This window comes from Podarcis cretensis (assembly GCF_951804945.1).
Source record: "Podarcis cretensis genome assembly, chromosome: 14".
Classification (NCBI taxonomy): Eukaryota; Metazoa; Chordata; class Lepidosauria; order Squamata; family Lacertidae; genus Podarcis; species Podarcis cretensis.
The window spans coordinates 7,260,864-7,283,635 of NC_137183.1; the positions used below are offsets into that span (position 1 = coordinate 7,260,864).

At 45.6% G+C, this 22,772-nt stretch overlaps 1 protein-coding gene across 1 annotated transcript in view; it reads left to right on the forward strand.

Annotated features, from left to right (window-relative positions):
* WDR72 (WD repeat domain 72) overlaps window positions 1-22,772 on the forward strand; it is an 82,359-nt gene that overhangs the window by 12,933 nt on the left and 46,654 nt on the right. The window contains exons 4-13 of the mRNA XM_079953204.1: window positions 549-627; window positions 2,065-2,239; window positions 3,828-3,904; window positions 7,826-7,945; window positions 8,785-8,930; window positions 9,258-9,354; window positions 12,544-12,685; window positions 13,474-13,719; window positions 15,702-15,922; window positions 18,143-18,341. Coding sequence (XP_079809330.1) covers window positions 549-627; window positions 2,065-2,239; window positions 3,828-3,904; window positions 7,826-7,945; window positions 8,785-8,930; window positions 9,258-9,354; window positions 12,544-12,685; window positions 13,474-13,719; window positions 15,702-15,922; window positions 18,143-18,341 — 1,502 coding nt within the window. The remainder of the gene's footprint in view (window positions 1-548; window positions 628-2,064; window positions 2,240-3,827; window positions 3,905-7,825; window positions 7,946-8,784; window positions 8,931-9,257; window positions 9,355-12,543; window positions 12,686-13,473; window positions 13,720-15,701; window positions 15,923-18,142; window positions 18,342-22,772) is intronic.

Consider the following 22,772-nt stretch of genomic DNA (forward strand, 5'->3'; position numbering starts at 1 on the left):
CCTCCACCCCAATAAACAGCAGCAGTTTCCCTCAGGTTTCCCTCTGCAAGCCAGCCACACAAATGGTCGGTCCTCTGGGCCAAGGAAAATCACCCAAGCCAGAAGAAATTATTATTCTGACTGGATAAAGGTAAAGGTACCCCTGACCGTTAAGTCCAGTCGCGGACGACTCTGGGGTTGCGGCACTCATCTCGCTTTACTGGCCAAGGGAGCTGCCATTTGTCTGCAGACAGCTTCCAGGTCATGCGGCCAGCATGACTAAGCCGCTTCTGGCGAACCAGAGCAGCGCACAGAAAGGCCGTTTACCTTCCCGCCGGAGCGGTACCTATTTATCTACTTGCACTTTGAGGTGCTTTCAAACTGCTAGGTGGGCAGGAGCTGGGACCGAACAACGGGAGCTCACCCGTCGCGGGGATTTGAACCGCCAACCTTTTGATCGGCAAGCCCAAGGCTCTGTGGTTTAACCCACAGCGCCACCCATGGCCCGTTATTCTGACTACAAATCCTATCGGATGGAGAGTAACAACAAAGTAAATTTTTTTTTACAGGGAAATGTGTGTCTGGAACGTTATCTGTGGGCAGTGTGTGGAGAGCACGAGGCTTCCCTTTCGGCACACAGCGATTTGTGTAAGTACAGCCAACTTCACGGTGAAGAACTTCTGTCCATTTGCCCATTGGGACTCTCTGTACTCAGCCTGGATGATGCTTCTTCCATAAGTTTTTTTTAAATAAAAAACAGATCCACTGAAATGCTGTTCTTCCTGGAGCAGATTAGGTCACTAGAATCTTAGCTAAACAGCCACCATTAGTCCTAGCAACCTGAGCTGTCAGAATACAGGCTACCTCTTTATTTGCTGTTCAATGTCTCATTGGTGCAGCTGTTCCTTTTCTGCCTGCTGGTCCTTGTCCTCAGTGCCAGGAGTTAGCTGTTCCCAACACTGCAGGGGCAAATCATTGGGCTGGGTAGAGGTGGAAGCTCCACTGGTGGCCCCCTCCCCCCCATCAGGCCAATGAAGGCCAGAGAGGGAGGGAGGGAGGGAAACAGGTCAAGCTGGGCAACTGCTAGAGAGGTGGCTGGTGTGGATGCCACTGCTGAGGAAATGTATCAAAGTGCCACACCTTTTGCCCCTGGATATCCTCTCCTTCACACCCATGGGGCAGAGCAGATGCACACCTACTGGCAAACTCAGCTGAGGACCTCAGGATATGGCAAGGATGAGCACCTGGACCAGAGGAACCTGACAGTCTCTTTCCAAAGAGATCAAAGCAAGCCACAAGGGAGTCTCCAAAACCTCTCGGGGGCCATGCAGCAGGCAGGCGAGAAGTCTTACCTGCTGGCACCAATCCAGCTGCTTGCAGGAAAGCTGCAGGTGCCTTTTCTATGCAGCAGAGCACCTTTTAGCATTTTTTCGTAGGCTTTGAAGTGTGTCCAGTGTGGCTTCTGCCCATGGATTTGGACAGGTTGCAACCATTTCTCTACAAATGTCAAGCGTACGCAATGCTCATGCTGTTTATATGAGTTGTATTCCATTTGCCGCTTTGTATTCCATTTGCCACTTCCATTTGGGTCCTGATTCTGTCATAAGCTGTACAAGTCTATTGTACGGTGTTGGAGAGGGCTGGGGGTGGGCAGGGAGACGCACGAGCCATTTCCTCCACTGCTTGCACAGGACCTCTCTGCTCTGGGCACCAATGGGGTGTAAATCCATGGCATGGGCTTCCCTATGGAGGTCTATTCATTTGCCAGGGAGGTGCCAGGAATCTCTTTTTTGTCCACCTTTGTCACAGCACAAGAGGTTTGGGCTTTGGAATAGGAATGGTCACCCTAGGATAGTGGTGGCAGTTTTCCTGGGGAGTTCTCAGTGCAAACCAATGCTTTGGAAACCCTCACTGGAGTCAACCAATTCCCCATCTCCAGATCTGCACCTAAGAGTAGCCAAAAGGCATTTTAATGTGGGTGACAACATTTTGCTTTCTAGCATGCACATCAGACCCCCATGACCGAAAGCAATCCCTCAGTGGTCTTCTTGTGGCTAACCTGTTGTGGCTTTCCCCTTTGCTCAGTATTACCACAGCTCATTCCGCATGACAGGAGAGGGTTGGCTCCTCTGCTGTGGGCAATATAATGATATCCTCATCATCGATGCCAAAGCGCTGTCTGTGCTTCACACCTTGACGTCCTCCCAGTCTTCGGATTGGATCAGCTGCATGTGCTTAGTGCATTCCCCTCGCATCCAAGGTAGGTCAAAGCTGTGGGAATGTTCAGGGATGCAGGAGAGGATATATTGTCTGATTATATCCTTTTCCAACTTGTGTTAACAAGTTCACAATTTAGCAGAGTAACATTCCCCTTTTTAAACTTGCAGTGGATGTGTTTGCTCAGACTTGCTAAAGCCTCTATAATAACTGTGCTGGTATTTCCCCCCTTATTCCCTCATAAAAGATAAGACACGACACAGTCTTCTACAAAAGTATAAAAATAGTTTACTCACATATCATTCTGTTCACAATAGGATCCCGAAGGCAGACTTAGCTTAGAAAAGTAACTTACACTTGGAAACTATTCCATAAAGAGACAGTGCCTTTGTCCTCTCTTGGCTGGAGGCCAAGAGAGCATCTTTGGCTAAGCAGATGTTGCTTCTTTGACAAAAGTAGTCATAGAGAGAGAGAGATGGCTGCCCTGCCATGTGCTTTTGTCATTACCTGCACAGGTGAGGCCACGCCAACCTCTAGTCACATGCAGAGGAAGTCTGTCCCAGCCCAGAAGGAAACAGGAAGTTTACCTGCTGGCTGGACAAACATTCTTCCCCATGTGTAAACATGTTCACTCTAGGAATGTTGTACTTGGCTGCTCCTGTGTTTCGCATCCCACAAAAGCTGGATGTTTCTGTGGGACTGAGGCCAAAGGTTCTTCACCAGGCAGGGCCAGGACCAAAAGGACAGGCTGAGGCATCCCTGCTACAGACCCTGCGGCTGCAAAGCAGGATCTCAGCTGAGTGGGTGTGCAACTGCTGGCCAACCAGTCTGTTCCTTTGGCCCTCCCAGCTGGTTTCCACCTGAGCCCTGCTTTCTCCAGGCCTTCAGCTTCCTCCTTGACACCTTTTGCTACTCTCTGTTTTTTTTCTGTTTTTTTAAAATAATATTTATTAGTTTTCCAACAATTTAAACACTACAAACAATAAAAAGGGGGGGGGGAGAAAAAAAGAACAATACAATACAATACAAAACCACTACCTAACACAAACACATTAAACTAACAAAACAAAATAAAAACAAAGACCTTAAACCTTTTGCTACTCTCTGCTGCCCCCTCTTCACCTTTCTCCCTAGTCCCTGCCCTTCTTTCCCCACTTATTCCTGTTCCTTTCTGTAAGAATGGATTTCGGCACTAGGAGAGGATATATGGCTTAGTTCTTACTCTTCCTTGCTCATGTGAGTGAGATCAGCAGAGTACCGTACTTGAAAGCTAAGCTTTTGGAGGGTCTGAAAGGACCTTGGCCCCCATGCGTTGGCTTGTATGCTTGGGAGGCAGCTGTTGTCAGGGGAACAATTATGAACGGGCAGCTGCAAGAACCAATATTTCATGCAACCATAAGGAAAGAGCTGGGGGAACAGCTTCCAGTCAGGAGGAAAGGCATTAGCTAGAGATCCTGTTCTATGGCTTCATCCTATCAAGCATCTTTGCCCCTTCATTTCACGCAACCAGCCCATTTTCTCCTGCCTCTTCCCCTCGTCCATGCCCCTTGCCCTTTTGTTTCGGCTCTATCCCCTTGTTGTGTGGATTGCTCTTCCCATTGAAAATATGTCTCTGTTGCTTTTTCTCACAGAGGACTCCTTAATAGCTGTCTCTGCAACAGGAACCCTTAAAGTCTGGGATCTGTCCTCATCAGTTAGCAGGATACGGGTAAGGAGCTACAGTCTGGGCTGGCAGGCCCCATATGTCAAAATTCTAAATTCTATCCCTTGTGAAATGCTGTACTCGTTTTCTGCAGCTACTTGGCTTTTATTGAGGATCAGAATTTTTGACTCATCTGCAATGAGCAGTGGCTAGAAGAGGAGGAGGAGGAGAATGCAGATTATGGCTAGAGGAACGAGGAAGGGCCTGTCTGGACCTAGGACTCTTACTGCAGTCAGCACAGTATCACAATTCTGAATGCTAGATTTATATTTATTTATTTTCATCCAGACTTTTAGGGTCAAACGTAAGGAAGCCTAATTAAAACATTAATATGATTAATAGCAAAACAATCCATAAAATAGTAGTCTGCCAGCAAAAACATCACTCAATGGAGTCAAGACTTTTTAAAGCACCCATTTGAAAAGTACAAGGGAGGCAGGGGAGGAGGATATAAAGTGCTGGAGGGGTGTGGAGTCACCACCGAAAAAGCCCTGCTAACCTGATTGTAGCAGTGGACCACCAAGCTGGACCTCTAGGCTGGACAGCATCGTGTGGCTCTAGGTGGTGCTTCAAGTGGCCTGATCCCGAGGCATATTACGGAGCATATAAAGTGTCATACCAGCACTTTAATTTGAGCCTGAAAATAAATGCATTGTGTGTGCAATTCTTGCAGTGTGTGGATTGGGAGGGCCTTGAATTCAAAAAGTTGCGGCAACTTTCTCTCAAGACACCTTGGGATGCTGGGCTTTGATAGTCAAGAATCACATGAAAGCCTTGACTGATCCACTCAAGCCACAAATAGTAACTTAGATTGGCCTCTTTAATGAGAGAATTCCTCATGGAGAGCCACACCTGAAAAGGCTCTGCAGCTCCCTGTAACAACTGGCCCTGAGCACCTGGGGAGAGCCACATGGGAGCAAGAGCATCATCTTCACGGCTTCTTGCAACTTCAGAGGAAAGGATGGAGATGTGAGGGAGAGTTTAAGCATTCATGATGGAGCTTCAAGACCTTCCTCCTCCTCAGCCTCAGGCCCTCTGGCTACTTTTTTGCTAAAGGTCTGGTGCTATAATAATAATAATAATAATAATAATAATAATAATAAACACAACATAAACACAATAAAATCAGTGGCCTTCATACCAAACAGAAAGGCAAAAACCCTAAAAACTACTGAGCAGGACTAAAGCAACATAATAATTTAAAATTCCTGGGCATATAAGAATGTCTTCTTAATCTAACATCCAAAAGATGTAGAGACAGCCCCAGTCTTACCCCTTTGGGAGGGCATTCTGAAGCCACCACAGAAAAGACCAGGTCCTCTTGACTTCATGCATCAAGAATGTTTGCTAGAGCGTGGTATTGGTTGAAGATTGTGAGACATTTTAAGTCAAGCTGCTGGCACACCCAGAGGTGCTCCTTCGGGCATTTGGGTTAATGCCAGCTTCTTGACCTGAGCTCAGAAGCCAGCCAGCCAATGTTGTTTGCTTTCAAAATATGAAAATACCTGGATGAAGCAGTTTAAGTACTGTAATGTGCTTCCATGAAGTAGCTTGTGTAGTTATAATTGTATGTGTCCCAGCAAATGTGATGAAAGTTGATGTTTACCAATAATGTGATGAGATAGGAAAGAAATGTTTGGGCTTTGGACATTTTGATAAACCACTGGATTTCATCATAATAGTCATCTTGTCTTCCTAATCTCACTTTTCAAAATGAATTTCATAGTGGCATTAATAATAATAATAATAATAATAATAATAATAATAATAATTTATTATTTATACCCCGCCCATCTGGCTGGGCCTCCCCAGCCACTCTGGGCGGCTTCCAAAAGAATATTAAAATACTATGATACATCAAACATTAAAAGCATCCCTAAACAGGGCTGCCTTCAGATGTCTTCTAAAAGTCTGGTAGTTGTTCTCTTTGACATCTGATGGGAGGGCGTTCCACAGGGAGGGCGCCACTACCGAGAAGGCCCTCTGCCTGGTCCCTGTAACTTGGCTTCTCGCAGTGAGGGAACCGCCAGAAGGCCCTCGGTGCTGGACCTCAGTGTCCGGGTAGAACGATGGGGGTGGAGACGCTCCTTCAGGTATACTGGTGCTATGCTGGTGCTATGCTGTGGGGGTTTTTTGTGTGTGTAATTATTGGTATGTTTTAAACAGATTTTATATATGTATATAGTTCTAATTCTGTTTGATTGTGTATGTGAATTTTTTTTAAATTAAATTTCCAAAAAAAATCCAAAACATTTATCGTCATATACAATTTCTCCCCAACATAAATTTCTTCTTGATTCCCCACCCCTCTTTTCCCAATGTTTGTTTTGGGTTGTTGTTTTTATTTTTATTATGTATTTTGTGGTTTTATACAGTATCTTGATTTTATTCTGTGAACTGCCCTGAGACCCCTGGGCATAGGGCGGTATATAAATGCAATTATTATTATTATTATTATTATTATTATTATTATTATTATTATTATTATAATAATAATATTATTATTATTATTATTATTATTATTATTATTACTTCTTATCATCTGTTTTACAAGACATATGTTTTTATTATCTAAACTTCACTATCATTAGATCTTTCAGTAATCTACTGCTTATATTTCAAATCCTGCCGACGACTTCATGTATGAGTGATAGATAGGGAAGTGTTTAATTGCTTTTTAATGATTGCCTTTTTTATGTTTTCCGCCATTCTTGTTTCTATCTGTAAGCTGCTTTGAGTCTCGTTCGGGGAAATGGCAGGGTATAAATAAACATACAATGTTGTTGGCATCTGTCTGTCTCAAGGGACAATGGAGGAGTGTGCCTTTGGGGCTAAAGTCAAACCATTGAGAGTTACAGTGCCTGCTATGGCTGTAGATATTGATAGCGGAGAGACATGTTTTATTGCAGATGAAGGGCGTCTGGTTTCACTGTTACCAGATACACCATGGCATTTCTCTTCTCTGTGCTCCTCCTAGCAGACAACAACAACAACAACAACAACAACAACAACAACAACAACAAATGTCTAGCGGAAATAATAATAATAATAATAATAATAATAATAATAATAAATGTCATACAAAATTAACTGCTATAATAAGAAATCAGTCAAATCAAAAATTTAAAAAGGAGTGGAAATGTTTTGATGAATATATGGCAAAATATTGCTAAAAAAAAAAGATACGCTAATACAGTATGCCTAGATTAAAATGTGAAGTACTGGATGGAAGAAAAATTAGTAATGAAAGATAATAAGAATATATAGATGATATGAGAAGGTTGTAGAATGCAAAGATTATTGTCAATTGTATATTGTGGAGGAAATCGAGTGGGGGTGGAGGGAAGTGGGAGGAAGGAGAAAAGAATAATATGATGGATTCAGGAAATATAAATGTAAATGTATGGAGGGATGGGGAGGAAATGGTGTTGGCTCTGGCTTTGGCACATCTTTATTGTAATATAATATGAGAAAACCAATAAATAAATACATAAATAAATAAATAAACTCTGAGGATAATAATAATAATAATAATAATAATAATAATAATAAATGTCCTAGCATTAGAAGAAGAATATTGCAGGGGTGGTTGCTGGGAGCCTTAAAGGTGGGGACCCCCCCCCCTCAGCCTGTGCAGATGCAGCCTGTTGCAAAGGCAACCTTTACATCTTCCTGCAAGGAACCACCTGAGTGGTTGGACACCCCTCCTGCTGCCTCTGGGAGTTCTTTGGCTGCCCTGCTGAGAGACGGTGAGAGTGCCATTTGGCTCATGCAATTCTGTTTGCAGACTCTGGAATGCCTTCAGTTGTTCCCTCGTTCTTTTCATAGCTAGGCCAAGGTCTTTATACCAAGAGCACCCTTTTATTAGGATGACGACTGGCTTTTTCTTGTTCAACGCAGCCATGCCTTGTTTTATTTTGCTTTCAGGAGAGGCAGAATATTCATGAAAGGGAATCCAAATCTCTGGACTGTGCTCCCTGCCGCACCGTCAGATTTTGCACCTTCACGGAAAGGCTTCTTCTCGTTGTGTTTTCCAGCTGCTGGAAGGTACATGCTACAGAATCGTGTCATGGAATATTCTCTTTCTCTCTCTCCTTTCTGTAAAACTTCAAGAGCTTGTGGAATACCAGATGATTAGTGAACTCTCCATGGGTGAAATTGCAAAATAAAACCCCAAATCCATATATGTTGACAAACTCATGCAATCTACTGTTGTTATGTTGCTTTAATTTTAAAAAAGATCAACATTTGCCCAAGTTGGAAAACGAAATAAAACCAAAATAAAGGCTTACATCTTCAGTTGCCATTTCTTTATCCATCACTGAATTGAAGCAGACTTTCCGCTACGTGAACTGTATCAGTATTACAAAATCAGGCCTGTGACTCTGCACAGCTTCTGTGAGAACCGATTAATGAGTTGCACAAGAGGTTTTCACCTTGACTTGGCAATTTGCTCTGTCCAGTGAGCTCAAATGTTTGCATGATGCTCCCTGGCCTGAAATAAATACCCCCCCCCCTTCTCCCACCTGCCCCTGTTAAGAGGAGGAAAGCAGAGGAGGCAGCCCAGCAGCTCACACAAGCAAGAGCTACAAATTATTATTTATTAGCTTACATACCACTTGTGGAGCTGGGCAAATACGTTTTGCCATTGCCAGATTTCACTTCTTTATGGACACTGAATTATCCATGGAATGATTATAACTGCTCCTCCTGATGTAATGAATGAATGAATGAATGGAGCAGCCATTGATAAAGATCCTCCATGTGGGGCTCTAGGTACCAGACATCCCATTTTACATGGAGACTATTGAGCCTTTGCTCATCAGAAGCTGCTATTAATCTCAGTGTCTCGATGGGGAAACCAGTATTTCTTTCTTTGACTTTAGATATACGATTACTGTGACTTCTCCTTGCTGTGGACTGAATTCAGCCCGAGTGGACAGTCCTTTGCTGGAGGCGAAGTCCTCGCCGCTCACAGGCTCATCATCTGGATGGAGGATGGCCGTGGCTTCATCTACCAGCTGCTGAACAGGTGGGCTCAGATGGGAAGCCCACAAAGAAGTTTCAGGCACCAGATGAACTTGGGGAGGCTCATGATGAAAAGCCCCCAGTCATAGCAATGGAAGCACAAGAAGCTATGCTCAGCCGCCAGTCTTTGTTTGGCCTGGCAGGGGGTGAGATTAGCCATGTCAGGAGCCATGTCAGCTGGCCAGGGGTGGGTGTATGCCTCCAAGAAGGAAATGCCCCATAATTACTTTTAGGTGAACTTGGGAGTCTCAGACACTCCGTAATTGTCGTCTTGATGCATTTCCAAACTTTTGACCTTCACTCCTCCCACCTTTCTCTTTGACTTATCCAGTGGTCTTTCGCGAAGCATCCAGCCATGCAATGGACGACCGCTCAAAGAAACCCTCCACCCTCAGTTACTTTGTTCTACTGATGTGGGAGATGAGAAGGTAATGCAGTTGGGCTCCAGAGCCACCTTGGCAGCAAGTAGCAGCAATCTGTGGCAAACCAAAGGCAATTCGGCTGGGGCACTGCCCACCAGCTTAGGGTATCTTCTTCATTAAGGACTTTGAGATTGCTTTTTGAATATCTTGCCTCCATGCATGGAAGTAAAGAGCAACACTGAACACAGCCCACCTCAGCTTGAAAAGTGGCTCTCTTCTTCCTTTGTGGAAAGAAGAGCTACCCAAATGATTTCTGCATTAAAGACTGAAAGGTGACAAGAAGTCATAGGTGCCAGCTCCCTGGGGCCCTGGGTGCGTGAGCACCTACAAAATTCCCCATCAAGGGGCTGGGCACCCACAAATTTCAGTGCCAGGGCCATGCACGCTGCTTGGCACCCATGGCCCTGGGCATTCACGGTCATGGGGCCAAGCTGGCACTCCTGCCTGAAGGTGATTTCACAGGTGGCAGACTCAGACATCGACCCTTCCCAAATAGGCAGCTGATATAGAGCTCTATTTTCCCCCTTGAGGTAACACCTAAACAAAGAAAAACCCCTCATCCTGAATCCTTTTACCCCCCCCCCCCCCGTGAATGCAGAGTGGGAGTGGGATGCTCTTTGACCACCTGAGCTGTGTAGTTATGGGGCATTCTCTGGTATAGGTGGGTTGCTTCAAGAACCCTTGGCCTCCACTGCATGCGATGTTCTCAGATTCCATGATGACACTGGTGAAGTCAATGTGGGATCAGAGAGTTGATGCTGGGCCTTGCTGCAAGATCTAATTCTTGGGCTTTCAACTCTGTTAGGCGGTCCATTATGGGTGAAAAGTTTCTCCAGACTGGAAGACCATTTGCAGACATGTGCTGGTCTTCCTTCTAGGCTTCTGGGAGGGAAGGGTAATCTTCCAAGAGAGGCTATAGATCCTTTTAGATGCACTGGAGAAAACTTCAGCAGGGGGGGCTCTAGCATACCCTCCAACGTTTGACAGAGGAAAATAGGGAAATGCACAGGATGGCTTCTGCATTTCCAGGAATGCCGTGGTTAAATTGTGGCAGTTGGAAACTATACTTCCTCTTTCGGGCTTGTCGTGGCAACTTGCTGGGGCTACTGTAATTTTAAGAATGCTGGAGATAGATTCTCCAGGTGATTGTCCCAAACATACTGCCCTCCACCTTAACTGCTCATGAGCAGCAATGGGCCATCCCATAGAGATAGAGACCTACAACCCCCCCGCCTTGCAACAAACCCCAGAGCCGACTCCATCCCTGCCAATAACTTGTTCTTTTGCACATCTTCTAGCATGATATATGCCATCATATGTGCAAGCAGGGACCTCCTGCTATTTACATTGGCCATACCATTTACATTAGTATTTACATTGGTCTATTATTCAGTATGCATTATGCAAGAGAATAAATGGAGGCAAACGAGACATTAAAAATGGTGATACTCGGAAACCATTTAAATCTCCCTGGACATTCACTCAGAGACATCAGAGCTGGCTGGGCTTAAGCAGAAAGTTTCAAGAGGAGGCTCGTGAGGTGCATTTCAGATGCAGGTTAGAGCTCACGCAAGACTGGCAATGGCTGCCTCACAGTCACTATATCTGGGAGTGGTCCTGCAGCAGGTGTTTAGCAAATGGTGTTCATCTTGCTTTGGCAGCTTATTATCCACTGGGAACAGCCATTTCACAGTGGTAGACCACTGTGCTTTGCTTTGCTTTGCTTGTGAGAAGTCCCAGATTCAATTCTTGGCAGCCCCAGGGAGTGTTGGAGAAGACTACTGTCCAGAACCCTGGAGGGTGGTGATACATGATGATGATGTTAGGTGGTCCAATCACTGAGTTAGCTGGGCGGCTTTCCTGTGCCCCTGTGATTGGATCTTCCACCTTTTCCACTGGACTTTATTGGCCTTTGACTAGGCGTAGTAATGGGGCATACATCCCTCTTGAGTTGCAAGCAGTGGCGTAGCGTGGGGGGTGCAGGGGGGGCCAGCCGCACCGGGCACAACATTTTGGGGGCGCGCGCTCGCACTCGCAGCTCTCTGCCCCTACCTGGCTCACTCACTCTCTCTCACTGCAGTGCTGGCTGTGCGAATCCAGTCCGAGCTGCCGGGTCGCTGCCCACTGTGGAGGGGGAGGGTGCCAGGCGTGCGTTGCGGTGCGGAGCGGAGAGAGAGCGAGGGAGGGACTATCTTGGGGAGGGACAGTGCAGCGGCCGCCCAGCGCAGCACTGAGCGCGGGAGAGAACCACACCCGACCAGCCCAGGCAGCAGCAAGAAGAAGCTGGCAGCGGCGGCAGGTTAGGGGTTAGGGGCGCAAATTACTTGCCTTGCCCCGGGTTAGGGGGCGCAAATTACTTGCCTTGCCCCGGGTGCTGACAACCCACGCCACGCCGCTGGTTGCAAGGTCTTTCAGTTTCACTTTGTAAGGACACACCTCATGCCATCTTCTGTGTTCATTTGATAGGAATAAGGCCCAAATAGAATTGCAAGACAAACTGTTAGAGTATATAGAACTGGCTAGATTAACAGAGGCAATTAGAGATCACGCTAGACAAGAGTTTCAAAAAGCATGGGGGAAAAGCAGCGAACACTTCGCAAAACAGTGCCCTAAAATACATACCTGGACTTGTTTCAATTAATGTCTGCAGGAGACTTTGTGGATATTTAAGTTATAATTAGAAAAATCTTAATAATTATTCATAAAGGAAACAGCTTATAAGAAGTAAATAAGGAGACCAGATACAGGATAAAGGAAGTATTTTATCTGGTTGTTTGTATTGTTGTATGTTATGCTTATTGTATTTCTGTATTGGGGTGGGGGTGGGGGTTTATGTTATGTTGTAAATGAAATTTTCAATAAAAATTAAATTTAAAAAAAGGAATAAGGCCCATATTGATGTGACCCTTTAGCCATGCTCCCGGGACATCTGCACAGATGCTGTGGGCATGACCAGTTGAGCATGCTCACAGAAGGGAGAGGACTAGTGGGCAAAATCCTGCTCCCCATCTGAATAGGGCCATGGATAGATATAATATGGATAATTCTTCATGCATCTGATAAAGCGGCCCACAAAAGCTAAAGCAACATTAAATCTGGTAGTCTTTAAGGTGCCACAGAACTCTTTGTTGCTTTTGCTGCAACTGACTAATACAGTTTAAACGTGTGGTTTGTTTGTTTGTTTTTAATAAACAGAGTTTTTCTTACATTATGGGCTTCATCAATGAAAGAAAGGAACCTTTTTATAAGATCCTTTACTGTGGAGCAGCATCAGGCAGAATCACTCTGTGGCATATTCCAGATGTGCCAGTTTCAACTCTGGATGGCTCTCCAAAAGGTTGGCTCAACTTTTGAATCATTCAGGAGGGCTGGGGGGGGGGGTTTAAAAGGATTGTGAAATGGGAAAGGTTGGGGTCTCCAGAAGGGGGAGGAGGAGGAGGAGGAGAAGGAATGCCACCTTGCCCTGATTTGATTGAAGGCAGGATGATGACTCAAACAAAGGAAAACATTTGCAAATTTTCAGACTCTGGGATCCCACTGCACTCAAACAACGAATGGCCTCTTGTCAACAGATATAATATTTTATGCTTCATTTGCCTGCTTTACTAAGGAGTTCCTCAAATTGGACACAGAAGACTGTTACATAATACAGAGGGTGGCTATTACTGAAAATGAGTTGTTCACATATCACCAACATGTCATTGAAAATAGTGTTGTTGTTTTTAAAGACCTTGCTGGATTTAAATACAGAAAAAATACAGACTGGCATACTGATGCCAGCAATGTCCTATGAGTTTTATGAAAATTATAGAGCTGGAAGGGACCCCCCCCCCGGTCATCTAGTCCAACCTCCTACAATGCAGGAATCCTGCCCACATGTGCTCCCACCCCACCTCACCCACAATCTGGAAGCAGCACTTAGAAAGAAAAACCTGCTGGGTTTTCCCGGAGGCAAAGAGGCATAATGCTTCCTTTGAAAACAGGATCAGAAAGACCCCCATCCTAATTTCTATAGCCGTGGCCTACAGGTTGCAAAGCAAACATCAGCAAGGTCTTTGAATTTTGCCTCCGTCTTCTCAAGCAGTTGGGCTCTGTGGACAACCCCCTATTTCTTTTTCTCCCTAGAGATCCCTATAGCAACATCCTGGACTCTTCAGAACAGCTTTGACAGCTGCATTCCTGCGGCCGAAGGCATCATCGACCACCTCTGTGGAGCTGAGAATGGGATGGGGAGTGACGCCATCACTTCCTCCATTTATATCCCCAGCCTTGATAAACTGGTGTGCGGGTTTGCGGATGGCAGGATATTCATCATGTTGGCTCTGCAGGCTGCCAAGGCCAGGCTGATGGGAAAGGGCTCCTTGCTGAAAGGTGAGTGAGAATCCTGCAAACACTCCGGTTGCCTGAGTTTCTGGCTGGCATGGGTTGCTCATTTTATTAACTAAAATGCTACACTGCTTACTATATATCTGTCTAAGTGCTTTGCATAGGTTTGTGTCCAATGAAGCTCTACTCAGAGTAGACCCATTGAAATCAATGGGCCTGTCAGTTACGCACATCCATTGTTATTATTATTTATTAAATTTACATACTGCCCGTCGTCAAGAGACCACAGTACGGTTTACAACGTAGAATTTCAGTATGTCAAACGTTGAAGACAACACATTAAAATGACAACAGCATTCCATAAAAATTCCTAACAACTAGATAAAAATGAAAGAAAACCCAAATGCACCTGTATTTAACAAATAAAGCTGAGCAGTGTACAAAAGAATTAAAAATAAAGAGTCAGGGTCCAGGAAAGCTTGGGTGAACAGGCACATTTTAAAGAGGCATTTAAAGGTCATTAAAGGTAAAGGGATCCCTGACCATTAGGTCCAGTCGCGGACGACTCTAGGGTTGCGGCGCTCATCTTGCTTTATTAGCTAAGGGAGCTCCCATTGCTCACTCCCAGCTCCTGCCAACCTAGCAGTTCGAAAGCACGTCAAAGTGCAAGTAGATAAATACTACTTCCCAGTGGGAAGGTAAACGGCGTTTCCGTGGGCTGCTCTGGTTCATCAGAAGCGGCTTAGTCATGCTGGCTACATGACCCGGAAGCTGTATGCCAGCTTTCGAACTGCTAGGTTGGCCAGAGCAGGGACCGAGCAACGGGAGCTCCCAAATTACCCAAGGGAGGGTATCCCAGAATCCTGTTCTGTTCTGCTTTTGGGAGTGAGAGCAAGCTGCTCTCCCCCATGGCAGCCAAAGCACCAACCTGGGTGGTCACCATCCTAGTCCTGGGCAAACACTTGGAGGGGGTCTACTCCTCTTTACAAGAAGACGTAATCACGGAATCATAGAACTGTAGTGTTCTAAGGGACCTTGAGGGTCATCTAGTCCAAGTCCCGGCAATACACAAATCCTTTACCCAACTTGGGGCTTGAACCCACAACCCTAAGATTAAGAGTCTCATGCTCTACTGACTGAGCTAGGAAGAGAGAGGGATGGACTATCCTATTTAAAGCAGGAAACATTTCACTAATTTTACAATCATTTCAACATTTCAAAACTTGACTACCTTCCCTCTCCTTCTGCGGCTCCTTAAATTTATTTTTAATATCTTCTGCATATCCAAATTAACTTAATTTGCTCATATATTCATCTACTTTCAATATATACTCATAAACCTGCAGGTTATTACAATAATCCTGCCAATGTTCTTATCTGTTTACAACAAACCATTTCCATCCTTTTATAAAAAGTTTGTTATCTTGATTTCTTATTCTCTCGGTAAGTTTCACCATTTCTGCATATACCATAAGTTTTTGTATCCATTCTTTCCTTTGCTGGGACTTTTTCTTTTCATTTTTGGGCAAGTAACATTCTTGCCGCTGTAGTCGTGTACATAAATAAATTTCTATACAATTTAGGTAGTTCTAGGCCTATAATTCCCTATACAGTCCTACCTCGGGTTGAAGTTGCTTCAGGTTGAGCGCTTGCGGGTTGCACTCTGTGGTGACCTGGAAGTAATGGAACGCGTTACTTCTGGGTTTCGCCACTTGCGCATGTGCAGATGGTAAAAATGACGTCACGCGCATGCACGGAAGCAGCCAATCGTGACCCATGCACGCGCAGACGCACAGACGCGGGTTGCGTTTGCTTCTGGATGTGAATGGGGCTCCAGAACGGATCCTGTTCATATCCAGAGATACCACTGTAATTCTTCTTCTGCTAATGGTGCATTATTAACACTTCTCCTGTGCAAAGGTGGCCACAGTTTCTGGCCAGATGACCTTCACTCTTTTCTGTCAGGAGAGAGTTAGCCCCTGTTGGACTCGTTGTTGACTTCTCTCTCTGTCTCCTTGTTCTTTCAGACACCCTGCCCCACAGAATACTCAGCCACCACAGCACCAGCGTGACCTCCTTACTTTACCTCCATGGCCGATCAGCCCGGTTTGATCCCAGCTGGCTGATGTCCGGGAGCCAGGACTCCAGTGTGGTCTGGTGGGACATTTTTACCGGGGAATTATTGCATTGCTTTTCACTGCAAGCTGGTCCCGTCACAAATCTGCTGTTGTCTTCAGAGAACTACAGGGTAAGTAAAGAGCATAAGGGAGATGGGTCTTCCTGGAAGGAGAGAAGAGACAGGGCTTAGTCTACCCTCCTGCCTGAGTTCTTGGGCAAGACTTAGAGGACAAGAGCAACAGGCAGGGTCAGATTTTATTTCCCCCTGGGGAAACTCAGCAGCACTCAGCAGCATGACAGGTGATGCAAAGCCCCATTCTTTGCACCCACCAGTCAGTAAACAAAATAAATTCAATTAATAATAATAATAATAATAATAATAATAATAATAAAAAATAGCAGCATGCATTGTCCACACATGACACTACTGTTTGCTCAGCTCACTGACCTAAGATTTAATTGCATCTGGCTTTTGACATATGCCATGAAGCTTGCAATTAGTTTTTGGTTTTTTGTTGTCCTTAATTTTATTACGTATTTTCTACTTTTTCTATTGTAAAATAAAAAACATTTTTATCTGTCTCTTCTTTGCGTGTAGATGACCAGGGATGCAAACTCTGCCAATTAAAAGTGCCTCTGTTTACTAAAAATCTGTCAGTGGCACCCCTCAGTTACCCCAGAGAAGCAGCCCATACTATTTAAAGCAATTTCTCTCTGCCTCTCAGCAAAAAAAAGAAAGAAAAAGAAAAACAGCAAGCCCAAGGCATTCCCTACCCACTGCAGATAATCCAAAGCACAGGGCATGGGGATCCTGCCAGGCCAGCTAGCCCCAAGGGGTTGGAGGTGGTGAAGACAGTGAGCTTTGGGTACAATGAAGTGGGAGGGGAAAGAGGGTGGCCACCCAGACCTTCATCTCACCAGAGCAGGCCCAGTTGGCTCTAAAGCTGCTTTTGCCTCTTTGTTCTGAGCCCTTGGCACAAGGAGGTCTATAATCAAAATATGGGTTGAAGGGCAGGGTTTCATGTGGAATTTATGAGATGAAGCCTTTGCGTCTTCCTGTGATTCAGCCTTGCCACAGTGCCCTCATCTGGCCAGATTTAGACTTCACAAGGCTTTAAATTAGATTTCACAGAACCAACCAACAAAGGAGTGTTCTTAGGGAAGAGAGAGGTGTCTGTCATCTTCTTGCCATTGATGGTTTCTTTTCTACTGAGAGAAGGAGTCAAGCAGTTCAGATGTGGGGTCAGTTGCTAAGGGTGTTCAGTGGCACTGTCTCTTCCCCTGATATTTCAAGAAGTGGAGGGACAGGCAGTTGCCCAGTGGGGGAGCTTTGTATGGAGCTGATCCTGTCTTAAGGCAAGGAATGAGCTTCACAATTGCATTTCCAGTGCCTCTAGAAGACTAAAACCCCGTGCTCAGCATCCATTAGGTAAAGCTGTTAAGGGTGTGAAATTGGACTCATTTTGCACAAGTGTGCTTTGTTTACAGGTGTGTAATTGGAATCCCAGTGTTACGGCTTTATTATTTCCCCTCCTGTCCTATTCCAAGGGCAACAGGCTGTATGTATACATTTCCTTGTAGCAATTTTGAGAGGGGGACAGGAGGAGCAGAAATCTGACTGGATCCTGGGAGACAGAAACAGGCAACCCTCCTCAGACCTGCTCAGGCTGCCTCTGCTACTTGTAAATGATAATGATGATGATGATGATGATGATGATAATAATAATAATAATAATAATAATAATAATAATAATAATTTATTATTTATGCCCCGCTCATCTGGCTGGGTTTCCCCAGCCACTCTGGGTGGCTTCCAACAAAGATTAAAAACACATTAAAACGTCACACATTAAAAACTTCCCTAAACAGGGCTGCCTTCAGATGTCTTCTAAATGTCAGGTAGTTGTTTATCACTTTGACATCTGATGGGAGGGCATTCCACAGGGCGGGTGCCACTACCAAGAAGGCCCCCTGCCTGGTTCCCTGTAGCTTTGCTTCTCGTGGGGAGGGAACCACCAGAAGACCCTTGGTGCTGGACCTCAGTGTCCGTGCAGAACAATGGCGGTGGAGACACTCCTTCAGGTATACTGGGCCGAGGCCATTTAGGGCTTTAATGGTCAGCACCAACACTTGGAATGCATTAAATGCATTTCTGTTCCACCTGGAGTGTCATGCATAGCACAGTCCATTCAGAAACTCTAGCATTTGCCTTACTTACAGTGGTTTCCTACTGAGAAGAGAAGTCAGCTTCCTTTATATGTTTCACACATCCACACACACTCCCCTTAGCACACTTTGGTGTTTGTGGAGGCTTCTGAATGACTCACCTTGGCATTATCCTTCTTTGCAGTTCAGAGGGCACCGGATCGTGTGCTGCTTGTGTAGCGATGACCATGCTGTGGTGCTTCTGCACATACAAGAGCGAGCCTGCCTCATGCATGCCAGGAAACACCTTTCCCCTGTGAAGAGGCTACGGTGGCACCCTGTGGAAAATCTCTTGGTGGTTGGATGCGAAGATGATTCCGTTTACGTCTGGGATATTGAGACCGGTAAGGCCTCTCTCTTTCCCCTCCATCTTTGTAAAACACAAGGGACCCCACCAGCCTGGAGAAGCAGCTAGCAGAGGCAAACTCTGTTTGAAATGCCAGAGTTAGAGAAAAGGCCAATCATAACTGTCAGCAATTTAACTCGGACTCTGGATAGTGAATGATTAGCTAGACTTCAGAGGCCTTGCTGTGCTGGCCAGTTGCCTGAGGTAGAGTGAGAGGCACAAGCCCTCTCCATTTCTGGTGGCACTGAGTTAGTCGACACTGATAAAGGGTGTCTCCAGGCTGGCCCTTTATTGCAGGAGTGATTCAAGCACATACTGGAACTTTCTGCATTTAAATCAGGGGTCGGCAACCTAAGGCCCATGGGCCACAAGCAGCCCACGGGGGTTGTTTAACCGGCCCACAAGCTGCCCCTGAACCAAGCAGCCCGCTCGGTGAGTCCCCCTGCACTGCACTAAACTGGCATAGCACAGCACGGGGACTCGATTCCGCAGTGCTGGAAATCGTGTATGCACGGGTGCAGATACCGGAAATTGCAAGGGCGCATGCGATCTGGCCCACGGAGGGATCTCCGCTGGAGCAAACCAGCCCAGGCGAGGTAAACCTTGCTGACCCCTGATTTAAATTAAAGCACTCTTGACACCCTGCCATAACAAATCCACTTTAAAAACACAACAAAACACAACACAGACTTTTGGGTGTTCAGAAAGCAATGGGGAAATGCATTGAAAAGTGTGTCTGAATGAATTAATAATGGGAAGACGAGTAAACACCCCATAAGCAACTCTGCAAGATGAAGACTCATTGCTGTATAGGCATCCCTTAGACAAATGCTTGGAAAAGGCTGAGCATTGGGGTCCATCTAGCGTTTTCCCTCTCCTTTGGGTGCATTCTGCAGCACTGTGACACTGATACAACAATAGTGCCTCAGTGGTAGATTTATACTGGATCATCCACATGTCATTCTGAGTTGCTCTGCAGTGCTTCCCCAATGCTATCATGCTCTTGCTATCTGGAAGGGCACCAAAAAACCCCTTCAGGATGAATTTGAACTAGTTCGTTTTGTAAAAAGAGGAACTAGTTCCTTTTTGGAAAGGATGAACTTGAACTAGAACCAGTTCCTTTTTAAAACATACTTTTCAAGTATTGTGTGCAGACAGTCTGCTCTGCTGCAAGAATCCATGGATCAGGGCCCCTGGCTGTATTTTGCATGGGAAAGAAGACTGGTTGAGAAAATCATATCCTACATAAATATAAAATTTGAGTCCTTTTATAGTCTGAATGATTGCTATCGAAACAGTTTACTTACTGTTTTGGACATGCTTGCGTATCTACTACATAAAATATAGACTTGTAACAATGAGCTTTTTAAAATAAATAAATAAATAAATAAATAAATAAATAAATAAATAAATAAATCCATGTATGTTCTGAGATGATTGTGACATTTCCTGCCAATTTGCAAACATCCAGCGACAGACTCATTTGAGCTACAGTTCTCCTGGTTCCAAGTAAATGACAGGCCTTTATGACAAGCCTAGCAGTGGGTGAAAGAGTCAGACCTCCGCCATATCACACTCAGGCTGTGTTTCTAAATGAGAAATATTGGGGTGCCCAGGAGGGGGCCACATGTTTGGGGCTTATCATGCCCACCCCATCTGCGAGACACTCTGGGACCCTAAGAAGAGGCATGCAGGAGCTGCTTGTTTGCAGTCAGCACTTCAAACTGCCCACCTTCTGATCAGCAAGCCCAAGCTCCTGCCAGCCTACCAGTCTGAAAGCATACCAGTGCGAGTAGATAAATAGGCACCGCTGCAACAGGAAGGTAAATGGCATTTCTGTGTGCTCTGGCACTCGTCACAGTGTCCCATTGCACCAGAAGTGGTTTAGTCATGCTGGCCACGTGACCCAGAAAGCTTGTTGTTGTTGTTTAGTCATTTAGTCATGTCCGACTCTTTGTGACCCCATGGACCAGAGCACGCCAGGCTATCTGTGGACAAATGCTGACTCCCTTGGCCTGAAAGTGGAGATGAGCGCCACATCCCATAGTCAAGTTTGACTGGACTTAACCATCCAGGGGTCCCCTACCTTTACTTTACCTAGTCAGCAGCGAAGGAAATTAACTCTGTACATGCTCAGATTTCTGCTATTATTTCTCATGCTCTGGACCCAAGAAAGGGTCAGAGCATGGCACCAAAGTAAATTGCAACATCCCTTCTAGGAACCAAGGGAATTGTCTTTAGAAACTGGGCACATGCCTCCATCTCTCCTCCTCCTCTCCTCACCCCCGCCCTCTCCCTCAAGTTAACAAACTTTGCCTTGAGGGAAAGCTGACATTCCTTTAAAGAGGCATATAATCCAATTATGGAACCATTAGGTGTTTTCAGGGAGCTCTGTAAGCTTATGGCACCTTCCTGCACTCTGCTTTGGTTGGAACGAGCATGAAGGAAATATCTGTGCTGGGATGTTTGGCTATGAGTCTGTCTGCATTCTGGACATTTGGGTTTGCGGGATTTTTAAATGACTTCTTTGCACTTTTTGCCATTATTTGATCATTTGTATTATCAGTATGCATGTACACACACACACACACACACACACACACGAAATACAGAGGGCTCAACGACAGTTCTGCTTGTCCCACGCCTAGAAAGCACAGGTCTTTCTGCTTGTCTCGCCACTTTCCCAGGGGAAAACCCACTCTTTAGTGCTAAATCAGAGCAAACATTCCCTGCACACTCACTGCCCTGTTGGAAATGGAAGCCCATGTTTAAGAAGAACAGAAGCTGGCATCCGTTTGTCTCAGGAGACAATTGAAGAGTACACCGTTTGGGAGGGTGAAGTCAAACTGTTGGAAGTTTACAGTTTCTGCTGTGGTGGTAGAGACTCATATGAGAGAGACATGTTTTGTTGCAGCTGAGGCAGATAGAGGCGTCTGGTTGTGCTGCTGTAGATACACCATGGCGTTTCTTCTCTCTGTGCTCCTTCCTCTGGTCACTGCTATGGATATATGACCAGCAGGGCCGTCTTAAGCATATCCGGTGCCGTGGTGCAAAGCTCCCTCCGGTCCCCCTCCCCCGGTTTCTCCGAGGTTTTTTTAGGGAGGATGGCACTGCCGGCGGGGCTGAAGGAGGCAGACAGTGGCTGGAGGGTGACTCCTCCGGCGGGGAAGAGGCGGAGGCTGGACGCAGCGCTTCTGGCTGCTTTGTGCCGTGGTGGCCATGGCAGACAGAGGCTCCAGCTTGGCTTTGGCGCAGCATGGCAGAGGCGGGTGAGGGTGGTGAGCTGATGATGGGAGGTGCTGCATCCAGCCTCCGCCTCTTTCCTGGCACCCTCCAGAACTTGGTGCCCTGGTGCCCTGCACCACTAGGCTCTATGGGTAAGGTGCCCCTGATGACCAGACTGTCAGTCTCCAGATCAGCAGAAAACTCGGCCATTTCCTCTGCGTTTTAGTTTTAACTGAAGGCCTTTTGTCTTACTGGTTTATTTTCCTGTATCAAAACTTCCTTAAATGGATAGATAAGTGCTTGGTGCCTTCTGAGATAGTTCACTGTTGTGCTATGATTTTCATGCAACAATATTTTTGAAAAGAAAAAAAAAAAAATACCAGCTCAGAATGGCTGTAAGAAAGTCTAGCTGAATAGAGGGACCTTCCACATTTTCATTTGTTCCATGATTTCAAGTGATGGGTCTGAGTGTTTTGTTTGTTTTGTCCCACTGCTTTCCCTGGGAAAACCCACTGTTTGTTGCTGAATCGGAACAACCATCAATCGGGTTTTCTGTGGGTTGACATTTGTTCCGATTCAGCAGTAAATTTCAGGTTTTCCTGGGAAAAGTCACAGGACAAAAAAAAAAAATACCCTCTCAAATTTGTGACTTGAAATCAGGGACAAATGAAAGCGTGCATGGTCCCAAAGAGGAAGAGAGGAGGAGGAGGAAAACCTCTCTCAATGAAAAGAGGGGTAGGATATTACAGAAAGGGAGGGAGGAAAATTGAGGCCTTCAATGGCTTTGGTCTTCCAGTGAAAACAATTCAAGGATTCAGCCAGAGAGTCTTGGTTTCCTGAAGTCAGAGGCCTGGTCCCTCCTATTTGTGCAAATGTAAGCAGGATGGAGCATAAATGAGTGATGGGAAAGATGCACTTGTGAAGAAAAGAAACAGCAAAAAAGGGACCATCTGCCTCTTGTCATTTGACACCTGGAACACTAGGGGACAGTATTCAAATGCTGAATGGATGCTGACTATTGATTGGAGTCTCCAGGCTAACCTGTAAGTTATGAAGTGTTTCTGCTGAGAGACTGAAGGCGATTTGGGCAGGCAGCTTTCAGGGTAAAAAATAACTGGGAGAATGAAACAAGCCTCTCTTACACTCTGGTTGCCTTGAGCAGCATTTCAGATGCTGGAGAGCCCCTGGAAGCACACAGAAAACA